The 15,892-nt window shown below is 37.8% G+C and overlaps 1 protein-coding gene across 5 annotated transcripts in view; it reads right to left on the bottom strand.

Moving 5' to 3' along the window:
- WDR20 (WD repeat domain 20) overlaps positions 1-15,892 on the bottom strand; it is a 47,461-nt gene that overhangs the window by 5,375 nt on the left and 26,194 nt on the right. For 2 of the 5 annotated variants that reach the window (XR_005955856.1, XM_041476418.1), the window contains exons 2-4: positions 14,095-14,277; positions 8,074-9,351; positions 3,007-3,137 (exon numbers count right to left, since the gene is read on the bottom strand). Coding sequence is in view for 2 of the 5 variants with exons in the window: in XM_041476418.1 (XP_041332352.1) it covers positions 3,048-3,137; positions 8,074-9,351; positions 14,095-14,277 (1,551 nt within the window). In the remaining 3 variants the exon portion in view is untranslated. Of the gene's footprint in view, positions 1-3,006; positions 3,138-6,271; positions 9,352-14,094; positions 14,278-15,892 lie in introns of all 5 variants that reach the window. The other 3 variants (XR_005955858.1, XR_005955857.1, XM_041476419.1) reach the window with 3 other exon arrangements.

Below are 15,892 nucleotides of genomic sequence, written 5' to 3'. Positions count from 1 at the left end.
AAGTTTTGTAAATAAATGTAGTGTTTTATTAGCAGTAGTATTTTGTCAGCATATGAGTCTAGCAGGCGTGGGAAATGGAAGAGTTATGAGATCCAAGACAGGAATTTAGTAAAACAATATTCATCCCAACCTCAGAGAGGTAGCTGCTGTCATCTTAATGGGACACTCCACAGCTGAGCAATGCAGCTTTCAGAGGATGGGGTCATTTTTCCTAAGTCAGTCAGTGCTGTGAGTACTGAACACAGGCTGCTTCAGCTCTAGCTGCTAAGGCTATCTCCTGTTTATCCGCGCATTCTCTGACTTCCTGAAACACACAGGACTTTGCATATCTGGTAAAAATACGCCGGCATGGGGTGGAATGAAAAGCCATAACAAATACAATCAGGAAGGCCATTTGCACCCGAGGTTCGTGGCCCTCATTTGCTGGGGTCTGTTCGCTGCAGCAGCACAAACACAAACCCTCCTCCCCATGTATGGGATTGTGAGGAGACGGGTGGATAGATTTTTAAAAATTCCAGATACAATCCAAAGTCTGGGGTTTTTTTCTAATGACATGAAACACCATGTTTCACAAGAGAAACTAATTCTGTGAAAGATCAGCATGTAATTGCTGTATTAAAAAAAAACAAAACAAAACAAACAGGAAGGCATTGCAATATTAAATAGGAAAACAGTAAGCAGTAGCCACTGAATTAATATTTTCTTAATTTAAATTAGAAGATGTTTAATTGGAGCCAAAGGTGCAATCATACACAGTTTCACTAATCTAGATAATAAACAGCAAGTCTGGACATGCAAGCAGGATACAGAAAGTGCATGTCTCCTTCAGGGAAACAGCTCTGCTGGCACTCAGAACATGCTGGATGTCAAACTCTGCTCACCTTTTACTTTCTGGTTTGAAATTGAAAGTTAGAAAAAATAAAGGAAAGGGTCCAACATAACAAACAATCCAATGTAAAAAAAGAAGTCTCATAGTACACTTCACTAATGCAACTAAACCAATTAAAATATGGCTGAATTAACAAATGCCCATACAAGAATGGTACTGGTTTGTTAAACCATTTCTACTATTGCCAGTATGTAAAATAATGGGAAGTTGTTATTTGAAAAATACTGCAGGAGTAGTTTATTCTTGTCCAGAACTGTGATATTCCTGGAGTAATTAGGGTTACTAGGTAACTAGAGTTACAAAGTAATCTGGACTGAAGCTTTGCTTGAGAAAAGAGCCCATGGTCCATTAGAGTGTTTGAACAATAATACACCAAAACCAAAGTGAGGTTTCTCGTATTTGTTTAAAATTCTGTAGTTAAATTAGCTGAACTGGTTTTAAGACTTGCATGAACAAAATCTTCAAGTTCTTTGTCCAAAGAATAAGTCTTTAACAGCAAAAGTTTCTGAACTGCATATACTCACTAAATCACATATTAATCTAATGGAGTAATAAAATTAATTTAATAAAAATGCTCAGGAAAGCACATGCTGTTCATTCACATAACATGCTACAGAGAAGTATTTTCTATGGGATTTAGGGGGATACAGCAAAGCTGAACACAGTTTGTGTGTTCACTAAATGGGCTTTTAAATTTGTATTCCATTTGCCTTTTTTTCTCTGTTCTGATAACATTACACAAAAGTATAAATACATAAATCATTTGACACCAGACCTTAGAAAAGACTGTAGCACCTTTAGGGTTTCACTTGCAACTTCTCTTCTGTGTATATAAAGGAGTTTTTCTCTTAAGAGAGGTCACTGTCAACAAAAAAAACCAAATTCAAGGTTGGTAGAAAACCATCAGTAACTAAAAATCTGTCCAGTGGCACTAGGTGAATGGAAGATATGCAGGTCCAAGAGGGAAAAAAAAAAAGTAAGATGCACCTATTTGGGTGCTTGAAAATGCAAAAAGGCTTTTGCCAGCAGAAACCTGACCTGGGCTCAAAAAATAGGACCTTAAGCTTCATTCAAGCAGTAAGGGCTCACAGGCTTATAAACTGTTGTTCCTCTACTTTCCTCAAACTACAAAAGTCAGTAAGGTGTAAAATTTTCAGTTTAGAAAATAATGAAATTGAGATAAACCAGGGAAAACCTCAGGGAAAAGCATATGACTTAAGGCAACCCCATGTGAGTTAGCAGTAAAGCAACTGTGGTCTTAGCAGACGAAAGGAGGCAAATGAGTTCGATAAGGTTGAGCAGCACCTACCTAAAATCCAGCTTCAAAACCCAGAAAATAGCATTATCTTAAAAGTTATTTCCTTGAGAAGTTAGTGCAACATTATGAAAGGCAAGTAAAATGATACCTTCATGTTTCAAGACATATTTTGCCAAATACTTTCTCTGACCACAAAACCTGGGGAAGCTGGGTTTTGTTTCAGGCTCACACTGACTATTGAGAAACTGGTTTGACCAACCAGTTCTTGCATCATTTGATGTAACTGGATGTTCCAGAAGCGTTCAAGCAGATTTCATTTTTTCCTTCACTAGCCCCTGTTCTTAAATATGCATCTATGTTCTATGTACAGATCATCACAATGGTCAATCAATACCTTTGAAGTACCACAAAGTTCTCAAGTTTACATAAGATGATTGCCTCAGCTTTAGTCTACAGAGTACTTTTGCGTAAGAGACAAACAAGAGTCCTCCCTGTCAGACTAGACCCAAAGTAACTCACTTTTACACTGAAATTCCTCAAAAATGCCTCTGAAACACTTCAGTAAATAGCATTTGTTTGGCTTTTCTTTGTTAACAAAGAATCACTGCTGCAAAGGTGAGACAATGCCTAACCCCTCCAAAGGAAGGGCAACATCTGAAGTCTTCACCTAAATTTGCACCAAGAAATTTTGCAGTCAAAGTTTTAGACTAGTTTATTTTAGTTCAGATGAGTTTCATGCTAGACTATTTTTTCTAGACAGAAAATGCTTGAATCATCGGTATGAGCCATATCCTCGGGGCTGTAAGTTCAGCAGTCATTAGGTAAACACCAAGATCTAAAGCTGGAATAAAGAACATACCCTGCACCAGAGTCCACAGAGGAAAGAGCTCCTGTAGAGTCCTAGAAGGAATGACGACACTCTGCCCCAGCTCCTACCGGACAGGTGTGCAGAGAGAATCTAGATACAGCCATGTCTGTGTTCTGCTGAATCTGAGTTTAAACAAGTTTGAAAAGTGGTTTGGTAAGTATTCTGTTTAATGTTACTCTAGTCCTAAAAAACACAGCTACCTTGAGTCATGACCTTATCAGCAAGCTTTAAACATCAAAACATCTGCAAAGTCTTGAGACAAACTGAAACGTTTTCTCAGAGCAGATTACAGATGTGATCAACTTCTTACTTCAAAGCATGGCAAGTTAACAGTTTCATTGTGGCCATTTGTTCAGCACAGTGTGAGAGCACAAGACCACCTAAGCACTGCAAGATAAATTAAAACTCAAATGTGGAGAAGACTATTGAAAGTTATCTACATTTACAGTTCAATCACACATTTTTATTTAACATCAGTATACAGAGGACAACCCCAGCAAGTTATTTTGTAATGTCAAGTATTTAGTAAAGTTCTTCAGCTGTAACAGTGACAATAGAACAGCTAAAAATAAGCAGTATGAAACAAACATGATCTTCTTAAAATTATAAATATACCAACAATACTTCTTAAAGCTTAATTATTGCAACAGTTAAATTAACAATAGTTCATGTTAGAAAGGCTCTATGAAATTTATTCAAGTTGTCAAGAAATTAGATGGAAGTGTAAAAAGGAAATACATATGAATTTTACTTTTGATTTTCACTAAAGGTAGTCAATACAATTTTGTACAGTATCACCTAACATGTCAATCTTTAACAAACTCCAGTATACAGAATCATAAAATGCAGAAAAAATAGTTTAATCTTTACATGTAAATTGACAGTAAATTAACTGACACAAATTTTATTATTGTAACATAAGCAGGCCAGCATTTTAAATATTAATTTAGTAGTTTTATGTTGTTAAAGGGGCAGACATATACAGTCATTCCAAGTACATACTCAAATTTTAAGAGGTGATAATGCAGAACATGGGTTTTCTAGAAAGTGTTTAGTAAAAGTCATGTTATTTCCTAATCCAGACATCCTCATCATAAAGCCTTTACAGGGTTATGATCTCTCCTGGCTTTACTGGAGCCACTTGTCACACCTCCTCACACACGCACACACACATACCTTGCTATAAATATCACACCAGTGTACTCTAGGTTTAATTCACCCTGATAATGTGGGTATGCCATGTGCAACTTTGCTATTGTGCACATTACAGAAAGCTTCAAATTGTAGCATGGTAACCTGAAGTTGTATAGCTGTGTTTCAGTTTAACTATAATCATCCCTGAAGTTTATACAGATACCGTATCACGTTGAAAGAAATCTATTTGATAGTACTTAAATACCAGCAATTGAACTTCAATTGTAATGATGAAATGCTCCTTTCCACTGAGGAAGAATTAGTATGTATAGCTGCTCATCTCACTCAAATATAGTACATGAATGTTTAAGTACTTTCACTAAAACAGAAGTCATACTAAAACATGATACTGTACTACAATTGTAGTTAACTAGAAAATTCAAGGATGTTATAATTTAAGTCTACATTTTCCTGTACAATAAGTCAAATAAATAAATTCCATGTGCATTTGTTTTACAAAGTGGTAGGATGTTTCTCTTGCTAGGTTATACACTGCCATTTCACCTGGGGGTGCTTTTGGCCAATCTTACCTTGAGCTTTCTGACACAGGGAGCTCACCAGCAACTTTCACTCACATAAAATGGAGTTGCTGCACAGACAATGAACAGTCAGTTCTGAAGTCCAACACAGAAATCACCTAAGTAGTTACTCTAACCACTGAGTTCAGAGAAAACTTATTTTGCATATCCAAGTACCACTTTGGGGTTTTGTGGGTTGCTTTTGTTGGGGTTTTTTTAATTGCTTCAGCAGATCCTGTAATTCAGTTTGACGTAGCTATAAAGATAGCACAATAAAGTTTACTTTTGTTCCTTCCAAAATCTGTTTCTATATTTCCAGATTAATCCAACAGTTCTGTAATCCTGTTTAGGTTTCCCATCAGGGCCTGGGAAAGACAGGGGTGAGAGGCAACAGCTAATTGTCACCATGTTGAGAAGAAAAGCTCATACTCTTGTTAAGGCAACCTATTTTTCTGATCACCCTGAACCTTCTTTCACAGAAACCAGCTCACCAAAAAAAAAAAAAAAAAGAGCGAGAGAATAAAAATTGGAAACTAATGAACCCTGAGCCTCATCCAATTTGTTCCTAATTGAATTTTGCCATTCACTTCACTTCAATGACTGGGAGTTGGCAGAGCAGTTCTGGAAGTGCAATGCAAGAATGGTACATCCTGTGAGGAAGCTCAAGGTATGATTTGGTACACACCGAAGCAGTAATTTGGAAAGTTTATAAACAAACTGTCAGGACAATGTCAGCACTGTACAGACTATCAGCTATCACAGGGATCATGGCTGCAGAGACACTTCTGGATTTATTTTCCACTCAGGGCAGCACAAGCCCAACCAGAAAAATAAACAGAATTTCTCATACACTGTCAAATTATCCAGCGCATGTTTCGATGGCTGTTGGAAATGAGAGGGAGAGGTAGCACTGGCTCAATGGAAATTACATTAGACACTGCAAGCCTCCTTCCCTTTTCCATCCAATTCTTTCTTTAGGCTGGCAGTGGCATCAATTTAATGAAGGCCTTCTGAGGCAATGATGGAAGCAGCAGCAAGATTCAGAGGCTTTTACTCTACAGAGTTGGCAGACAAAAAAGTGACAGAGCTTTAGGATCACTTGGGGAGCCATATGTCAAAGGAAGACTAGAAATAGCAACTTTAAACCCCAGAGTAATGGGATATCCTAGGATAAAACAGCTGGTGAAACAGAAATGATTTCTGGTGAAACAGAAATGATGGTATATAACCCAGTAAGAAAGACATCACCATGAGTGTTTTATACTTTGACAATTCTCATTAAATAAAATTAAGTGCTTTCCTATAAACAAAAGATGCTCATAACGTCCTTCTGGCACAAGTATTTTCCTAACAAAGCCCTGTAAACATGCCACCAAAATTTAGTTTTTACCAGCAGAGTGAGCACACTAGAAATGCAAGTGAAATCAGAAAAACAAATTAATTTGTAAATTTCTAAGTAAATACATCCTAAAGAATATGGCATTTACATCAGTGTGCAATATATTAATTTTGAAAGTGATAACTTCAGCATGAAAATTACTTACCTGTAGTTAAAGTTTTCCATATTGGCCAATACATAAATCCTGATTTTTGGTACTGCATACTTTATCTCTGAAATATTTGAAATGTCATATTCCAAATCAAAGTCAATACACAAAAATATTTAAGTTATACTCAGTCTAACAAAACCCACCTCAGCCACTGAAAAATAAATGTGACATGTAGTGTTTAATAGTATTCAAAGGAGTTTTAGAACAAAAAGAAAATGTAGCTCACAATAGCAATCTGAGGCACTGCTGTAATTAATAAGATGTGAAGTGCACTGAGTCACAAAAGTATAATTGCTTTAATACTTTCATTTTGGGCAAACCTTTTAAATATTTTAGTGTTTTAAGGGAGTACTTTTTTTTTTTTTTTAATTAATGCTGGATTTGTAGTTCTCAGGCAAAAAAATACTTTTAGGTAACACCCTCCTCCCTTCTCCCATAAAGGGGTTTTCAATTTTAAGTTTTAGATTCAACCTTTAAGTATGCATTAAGATGCAGAACAGACACAGATTTTTACGCATACGTATGTTGTGACTAATTTGATAAGATCTCAAAAAAGCCTACATTATACAAACAATTTTAAGAAAAATGATTGAGTTTTACTTGCAAGTTTATAGTAATGAAGATGTGGTATCTAAATATATACAGTACCTCTACTTCAAAAGTCAGATTTATGAACCAAATGGTTAAAATCTAACAAACAACAGATTTTCATTTAAGTTGCTCAACATGGCATTACTCAGGTATTACCAGATCATTTCTCTTACTTCAGGTGATAATCTAAATCCCCTTTCAGAAATTTTCAAAAAATAATGGTTCTTTTTCTCAGACCAACTCTGGAAATGTTTTCATAGCTGTATTCCTTTGAACTGTTGCTGGCAAGCAGAGCTATTGTAGCACAAAGTACTTTTTAATGTAAGAATCACCACATTTAGCTTCAGTCAAAATTTAGCTATTTATACATTGGACAGAAGAAAAATAAAATATTGTAGGTGTTCAAGTGCATCAACAACAAGAGTGAAAACTAGTAACAGACTAATGTAGGTTCAGCTGATGGAACAGGTGCCATCAAAAACACAAGCTTGTAGTGGTTGAACTGCCTTAACAAACCTGACAGGAACAGAACACTGAAACCACTGAGAGAAAGCTTGCAGAATTTTCCCTAACTTAAATACATAAATCAAAACCTGGCTATAATTAGAGTTCTTTGTTAATACTGATTCACAATTTAAGAGCATACACTACAGTCAGTACAGGGCTCACAAATCTGTGCATAAAATGGCTGATGTTTTAATAAGAAGTGGTTTCACATTAATGGCAGGCCACCACAGAAAAGAATGGAGGAATTAAACACTTTGGTTTTCACTTTTCAGAGGCTCACATTTCTCATTAGACTTAGAAGCAGCAGCTTTTCATAAGCTACTCTCATTGGGAGCGCTTATTTTTTAGAAAACATTAGAAGGATTATGATTATTTTAGTGTTTGACAGGTTTTACTTCAATTTTTACATAAATAGCTTTCACCATATTGTGGTTATGCTTAAGTATAAGAACACTGATCAATAGTTTAGATGCACAGTATTTATTTCTTCTGCTGGAAGGCAACTATATTTAATAATTGTATCCAAGACACTTCAAATCATTCAGAAATATGGCATGCAGTATCCAAAAGTATGGCTCTGAGGATATTTTTTTACATTAAGCATAAAGAAATTTTATATTCAACATTCATTATATTTCAAGAAAACTATCTATTCAGAGTTCTAGCTCTTTGATGCAGCATTAAGGATTAAAACTTACCACTTTACCAGGCCTTGCCCATGTGCAAATAAATCCCTCCTGACAAGCAGTGACTATACAGTCTTCAAGAAAAATTAACACAGTCAGTCTTTCATGTGCTATCTTTTTACAGATAAGAGGCTCTAACAAGGGAACATCTTCCATTCGGGGACAGAGAGGTGTTCCCAAAGTTTTAGCTGGGTCCGTTTTGGTTTTAGTAACTAGGTTCAGTTTGTCACTGCTCTTGCTAGATATATGTCCCATGCTATGGTTTCTCTTGTGATCTTTCTCATGGTGTCTTTCCTTCCGATCGTGCAGCGATAAGGTTGCAAATTTACTAACGCCAGAAGCAATGGCACCATCCATGACACTGCTTTTACTGCCAGCATTTGAGACTGCAGAGTGTGGAAGGCTGTTTGACCGTGGAAGAGGAGGGGGTACAGAGTTTCCAGGTGTTGTGATACTGTTTCCATTACTTCCTGGGTTAGTTCCACCACTTCCTGCAGGTGGACTTGTGGCATTCATGACATTTGTATGTGTCCTTGCTCTTGAGAGAGGTTGGTGGGGGAAGAGGATATCTTCTGTAAGATCCCACAAACAGAGCTGCGTGTCCTGGCCTACTGAACCAAATCTATACGTAACACTTACTGGACGACTGTCTGTAGAGTTCCTTTTGGATAGTCTAGATTGCGTGCTATTTGCTCGATCTCTGCCAAAATGAAGGTCTTGGAAATCCTCATCGCTTCCGCTAAATTCCATCGGGTCACTCTCTTCTACACTAGTGGTATATGGATCAAACGCAACGACACTGACCCACGATTTATGTCCGTGGCCTCTTGCTATGACTCGACAGTCCACGAAAGACCAAACTGTCACCAAGTCATCCTCTCCGCCTGTCACTATGTATTTCCCATCGGGGCTCCAACACACACACAGCAGTCCTCCAAAGTAGCTTTTCATTGTACCATGCAATTCCACCGAATCAAAGTTAAACACGCGAAGAAAACCATCCTGGCTCACACAGGCCAAGAACTTCCCATCAGGGGAAAAGGCAAATTCGTTCAGGGCACCCTCACCTACTGTCCATTTAAGCAGAGGGTTTCTTGTGGATTTGCTCTTGCAAGTATGCACTGCAAAACTCTCCCCTTGTTTAAGTAGCTGGTAGTGCGGGGCTGTGGTACCACAAGTGTGCTCCACGTTATACAAGTACATATTGCCACTGGAATGAGCTACTAGGAAAAGGCTTTCCGAACCTGGTACCCATTTTACACAGGTTACTCGGGACTTGTCTATTAGTCTCTGTGAAAAACAAAGAAGATACACATCAGAAACTGAAAATTAAAGTTTTCATGATTAACTGTAAATCTGAGCTTTCTGGGGGATGAGGAGCAATACTTAAATAAAGTGAACTTAACTTTCTAGACAGGAACTATGTTAGTTACTGTATTTGCTAAAACTTATCAGGCAGTAAAGAAGAAATTATTTTCAGACTAAGTGCTTTCAAAGGTTATTATTATGGTCCAGTCACATTCCACAAAGACCGTACTTCAGTCAAGCCAATCTGATATGAATCTAAAGGCAGTGCTCTTTGGTTTACTTTTCCCTGTGTAGGTTGAAGAGCATGAGAAGGTAACAAGAAAACATTGAATAAACTAAAGGGAAAAAAAGCACTTACTCATCTATACTATACAGCAAACAGGTTACAAATCAACAACAGTAAATTCAGGCTCTGATTTTATCTGAAATCACAAATAAAACCCAACCTCTGAAAAAAAACCTACCATCTTTTACTGATTCAGGGAGCAAAGGCTGCATACACAGTGACCCTGTTATCATGTGGCTGCAAAGTCAGTAGGTAAATGCACGTGGCAGGGTGAATTCACAGGGCACCGCAAACTTTCACCTTGGAATCCCCAACCTCCAATTATTTTTCTTTCAATAGCCAAGGACCTGTCAATACCCTGTTACCATTTGATTAAGCACTTTCTTTAAAACAAAATGTTTTACTGGAGTTCATCATTGCAAAAGAATGCACCCACATTAAACAAACATTCCTGATCATAGGATCTTCAGTACTCTAAGAACTGAAGGTAAAGTTTGACTCCTTTGACTACTGTAGTTCTGGTGGACTTCCACAACTTACCATGTTGTCCATAGCACCACTCAGCTGTAACTTGCAGAAAAGTAATTCTTTACAAGCACATTCAAGATTTGTATTTGGCATATTGATTGTAAGGAGAAAGAAGAGCTGAGCTACACAAAAGGCAAGAGTGCAAATGTAAAGAGCCTAAGGAATACCAGAACAAGTTCCAAAAGCCCTAAAAACAAAGAAGAATCCCCCCCACACACACCTTGCTCTGCTGTTTATCACACACAAAAACATCAAATTAATGGATAATACATCAACTGTTATCTATTGCGGAACTGTACTGGAAAGCAGCACCTGGCCATTTTAGATTACACTTCTGCTGCTGTCAATCTCAGTACAAAACCAGAAGGTCTCTCCCCTGTAATTTCTCATTGGTTAAAACAGCCATGGTATATTTGAGATCTGAGAGATGTAACTAAATATGGCAAAGTTCCTTCAAATGGAGTAGCTTTAAAATGACAGAGTCTATAATTGTGCTGTCATATAGTCTGCAATTCTGTTGGGATATTTCAACTAGTTTGTTGTATATTCACTGATATATATCGTGCATATCTCAGTAATGATGGCATCAGAAACATTAGGGAGAAAGTTACCTGGCACACACTAGGAGAACAAGGGCAGGGAACACCAGCCCAGCTGGCTTCCTGTAGGCACCAGTCTTCTCATTGCCAACATAGCAACAAAAGCACAATTTCTTGCTCTCCACTAAAGCAGCTCAATCTGACATACAACCTTTACTCATAAGAGCACCTGCTCAACTTTTATATTAGAAATGGCACTTTATGTCCTACATGATCCTAAATACTGCAGAGAAACTCTGCAAACCCAATCTTTACTTCAAGGAGGCAGCGAAAAACAGAAGATTACAATTTGCAATGAGAACAGATCAGCTCAGGGAGACAAGATGCAGAGAGACTTTAATCTGACATGTACACGTGACTACAACACATCCCCTTCTCAAGATACAAACTCTGAAGTTGTGACTTCTGTGAGTTTTAAAAGCTTTCAGCTGGGTTCACAAAGTTCTGCAGCACAACAAAGCCAGACCTGCAGCCAGTAGGAACAGCAGATCATTACAAGAATGGTCTGAATGCAGTATCAGCACATCAGTGAGGGATGTGAGATAAAGAGCTGATGTTCAGTTTGATGGAAGAATAGAAGTGAAGAAGCTTCACTCACCAGGCAGAAACACTGGCCAAGATTATCTTGGTCGTGTTTTGAAGAACTTGAAGGGACAAAATTACAGGCACAGGCCACAACTGACTGAAAAATCTGAGGCAGTCAAAGAATATGCATTAAGGTCTTACACAGCTTTGGCAACAAAGATACAGGACAAGTTTATTAGGAAAAAAAAATGCAGCTCAAGGCTTCAGTTTAAATTAAAAAAGGATTAAAAAGTAAGATGAAAAAGCACTGGCTAATTTGATAATAACCAATTACCACCTGGAAGCAACTGAATCTGTGAGGTGTATTAGACTGGTTTGGGCAGTAAGAAAATATCAGTGGTTTAATTTTGACACAACTGGGAGGAATACCACTGTGACTACAGATGGATTTATGTAGGCAGCCACAAGCTGCACAGTATCTATCACCCACCTCAGCCTTTCAAGTCCCTATCATCCTCTACATCAACACAATTTTTAAAAAAATTAATAACAAGTTAAGACTATGCTAGAGCTATTGCATTTTATGTTCAACATAACCTATCATAACAGGTTGAATTATTTCATGGATCATATATATTCTGATTGCTCTACCACAGCTGATAGTCAAAGCAGAGCTCTGGGCTACCTGAAGCACCAAATCACTCACAGGACAGGTGATGAATTCTGTTGCCTCCAGCATGAGTGCTGGATCTGTAGAACAACGTCACCACTCATTCAGACCACCTTATGCCTACAGTTATTCCTAAAGACTATCTAAACTCAAAATATATTCCAAATCCAATAGGCACCTTCATCTTGAAGCAAATGAACTGCTTCAAACATCAGTGCTCACTAATGTTTCTCTGAAAGGGGCTTTAAATACAAGCCAGAACTTACAAACATCTAGGGCAAACTTCAATACTGTAATTGACAGAATAAAAATATATTTCAGTTTTAGTGTTGGTTGTAACTGCAGATAAGGTCAGTACAGGAAACAAGAATTTGTCATTTAATTGTAGCTTACTGTGTGTGGTTTTGGTAGCACTGAGCAAATCCTTACATTAGCTTGGTAGAAGAGAGGTCACCTCATTTAAGTTTCCACCAAACTGTCAAAGGCCACATTTCCATCACACTGAAGTAATCTGACAATAGCACAGACAAAAAGCAATACTGGCTGATGGAAATGGCTTCAGTGCTTCCAGCATTTGGGGAATACCACAGGAACTATTCAGCCTGCAGCACAGCTCTGCACTGTAGTCACCAGACAGTAAACACCATCAAGGCCTGGAAATGTGCACTGGGCCTTGATATAAGTATTCCACCAGAAGTTTTTCTCAAAGGAACTATAGCTCAGCTACAGGAGCGGGAACTACTCTGTGATATGAAACCAGCTGTTTAGAGTATGTCTGCTACACTTCTTAATACTTACAATATTATTGTACAAGAACAAATAACACACTTTTGGGGGGGATAGGTGGGGGGATGGTAGGACAATGCTAAAATTAACATTTCAACTACTTACACAGAGGTTTTTACCAACAGACAAAAGATTCATTAAAAGATTCTCCAGCACTATTGCCCACTCAACACAAGCAGAGACAGAGCAGTTGGGACAAGGCCAGGTAGGAAGAAAAACGCCCCTCTTCTGATCTACATTTGCTACTTTTAGAAAGCTGAGGAGGAATTAGATCTAATTATAAAACATCCCCAGTGAGAACAATACTTCAATCTTCTTTGCTCAAGGAAGGAGGAAGGCAACACGTCTCTGAGGCGGGAAAGGTATACTTTGAAAGCTGAGCAAGGCTTAACTTCAACTGTAAAGTTGTAATCCAGATGTGAAATTTCAAAAAAGGAAAGAAGAACAAACAAACAAAACCAACCAAGAGACCTGCAAATCTCTCTACAGAACTGAATTCAAACAAAAAAGGAGCAGAAGAACAATCCCGAAAAGCAAGTCACCTCCCCCAAACCACCCAAATTCCCAGAGCTCATCCTCTGCAGAAAATGCTGTCACAAGTCATCCCAGTTACCGGATTTCTTTCCTTGTTAGCATCTGGACACTTACTCCTCTAAGAATGTCAATGATGCCAGATACTCAGAGCCAGTGGTCCTGTAACTTGGCATTAGTGTCCCCCATAGTACTCCTTCTACCTTTCCTTATTGCATAGCAGCAGAAAAAGCAGATGGAGAGTTTCCTTCTGAACATCACATGGCCAAGACATCACAAACCCTCAGCATTTCTGTGCACTCAGCTTTGTAACATTTTTATCCAAGCAAGCCTTTAGGAATACAGGCAGTTTCTGCTGTAATGCTCCAACCATAAAAATGTGTATTTTTAACTTATTTAATATTTTGACTATAAAACAGGAGTTAAATAGCAGCTTAAAATGTTCTTCTTCAATGGCAATCAGAAGCCTCAGAAACAACTGAATTCAGAGCACATACAGCAGCATTTAGATTTGTAGACCTTATTTCCATCTGTAAACTGTCCTCAACTCTAGTTACAGCATTACCCAAACTAGAAAATCCTGATTTTTAATCTTTAACCACACAAGATGCCTTTATCTTGTCACAATGAATAACATTTTTATGTAAGTACTCCAAGCCAATGGAACAGCTGAAAAACAAAGGCAGTGACTGAACAATAAGCTATACAGGCAAATGGAGCCACATCTACTGAACTTAGAAAACCTAGGAACTTCAATAGCACAGATACATGCATGCAACAATATTAAGATTTCTACTTACTTCCTCATTAAATAATTTGCTAGTTTCTTTTTTAATAGGGTCTATAAGTTGGACCTGGCCTGCAGAGAAGCCCACTAGAAGAGACACACTTTCTGCTGTGGCTGTTAAATGATTGAAGTCGTGGCATGTAGGCTGTGTTCCTTTGTATATCCTTTTGTCTATTGGTTTACTCAAGTCCGCAGCCTGCAAAGAGAGCAAACAGAATTCAGACAGTTTATCACAATATGTGCACATAACCACATCTGTTTGAAAACAATGTTCATACCACACAACAATTTATGCAGTCACAAAACCCTACTTTAAAAAGCAGCTCTGCATTTATGAGACATCCAAGATCTTATCAAAATGTTTCTCTCTTTATATTAAGCAAGTGTGCAAATTACACCTGCCCTTGCCTTTGCACCTACTGCACGTGACAAACCAATGACAACCACACACAAAAGCTCCTGTGAGTCCTCAAGATACCAGAAGGCTTCTCCTGCCACAGGAGCCATCACAGAGACAAGGAATCTTCTACTTTACTAGTAGCACTTTCCCAGTATTGAGTACAACCAATTTAGCATTAAAAATACCATATTCTCAATCACACAACTCTTTGAACTGTAAGTCTATCCTTTAACAGGCAAACAAATTATATTGTTCTCCATAATCACAAAAAATTATCAACCAGCTCCAAAGAAAGCATTTTCTAAGAACAGTGATTCAAGATACTGATACTGCGATTATAAAATACATTTTACACCACTGAGCTACAAAGTAATTTGCTTCTGAAAACAAAACTCAAATATAGCTCAGACAAAATAAGTGCTAACAAAACTGAGGAATTTCAATATAAACAAATTAAGATCTAGCACTAAGTGTCAGAAGAATCAAAAGGAACAGAAAAGCAATTTAAAATGCTCCCTCACTTGTGTCACCCATGTTTATCCCCATATCACTTCTGTACAGACAACTAAATCTTTCATCATCCAGAGATTAAACCCCACACATTTAATATGCAAGATCATCCATCAGGTTCAACCTTGTTTTTTAACCTTCCTATTTACTAGGTTCAGAGTCTGTAATTAGAATGCTGCAGATACTCAAACAATATTACAGGCCTCAGATGTAGCTGTGATTTGGGGCTCGGATTCTAATTCTGATATATACTTTTTCAGCATATCTACTCAGAGGAAATCGGGCCAGCAATGAAAGAGAAAGTAGACAAGCTTCACATAAAATTGAATTGCTCCAGAGCATTAAATCTTGGAGGACAAGGACTGAAGAGCAGCAGATCTTTGGTATTCATAGAGCTACACAGAGAGAAACTAGACCTGTCAGTAGGGAAAAATCCTAACCAGCTACACAGGTGAGCCATTTCCAAGGCAAATTTAACTACAGGATATGCATGACAAGCATTTATGCACAATATTAAAGCTGCACTTATGTTTTGCAGCACATATTATAAACCAGTTTAATCAGGTGTACAGTCTCCTAGTTAAAAACTCCAAAATGAGATGATGTATTACAATTTCTAAAGTCAGCAGACTAAAAAGTTATTCCCCTGAGTCCAGAGATCCATTTTAATCTAAAAGAGAATATTACCAATACCTCTTCAAGGAGAAATTAAATAGAATACTAGTTCAACTGGGAGGTGGAAAGATAATGTGCATGCCTGCCACAGAGCATTCACCAGCTCACAGGCTGATGTAAAGTTGAAGTTGAAAGATCAAATCCTAAAGGCCTTGCAATTAGACTGTAACATTCCCTTGTCCTGTATCACTATAAACAAGTGAGGGCAAGAGAGAACTCAGAATTG

This window comes from Pyrgilauda ruficollis, unplaced genomic scaffold (assembly GCF_017590135.1).
Source record: "Pyrgilauda ruficollis isolate IOZ18807 unplaced genomic scaffold, ASM1759013v1 scaffold38, whole genome shotgun sequence".
Taxonomy (NCBI): domain Eukaryota; kingdom Metazoa; phylum Chordata; class Aves; order Passeriformes; family Passeridae; genus Pyrgilauda; species Pyrgilauda ruficollis.
The sequence above is the reverse complement of the archived record's forward strand: the minus strand, read 5'-3'. Positions and strand labels throughout refer to the sequence as shown.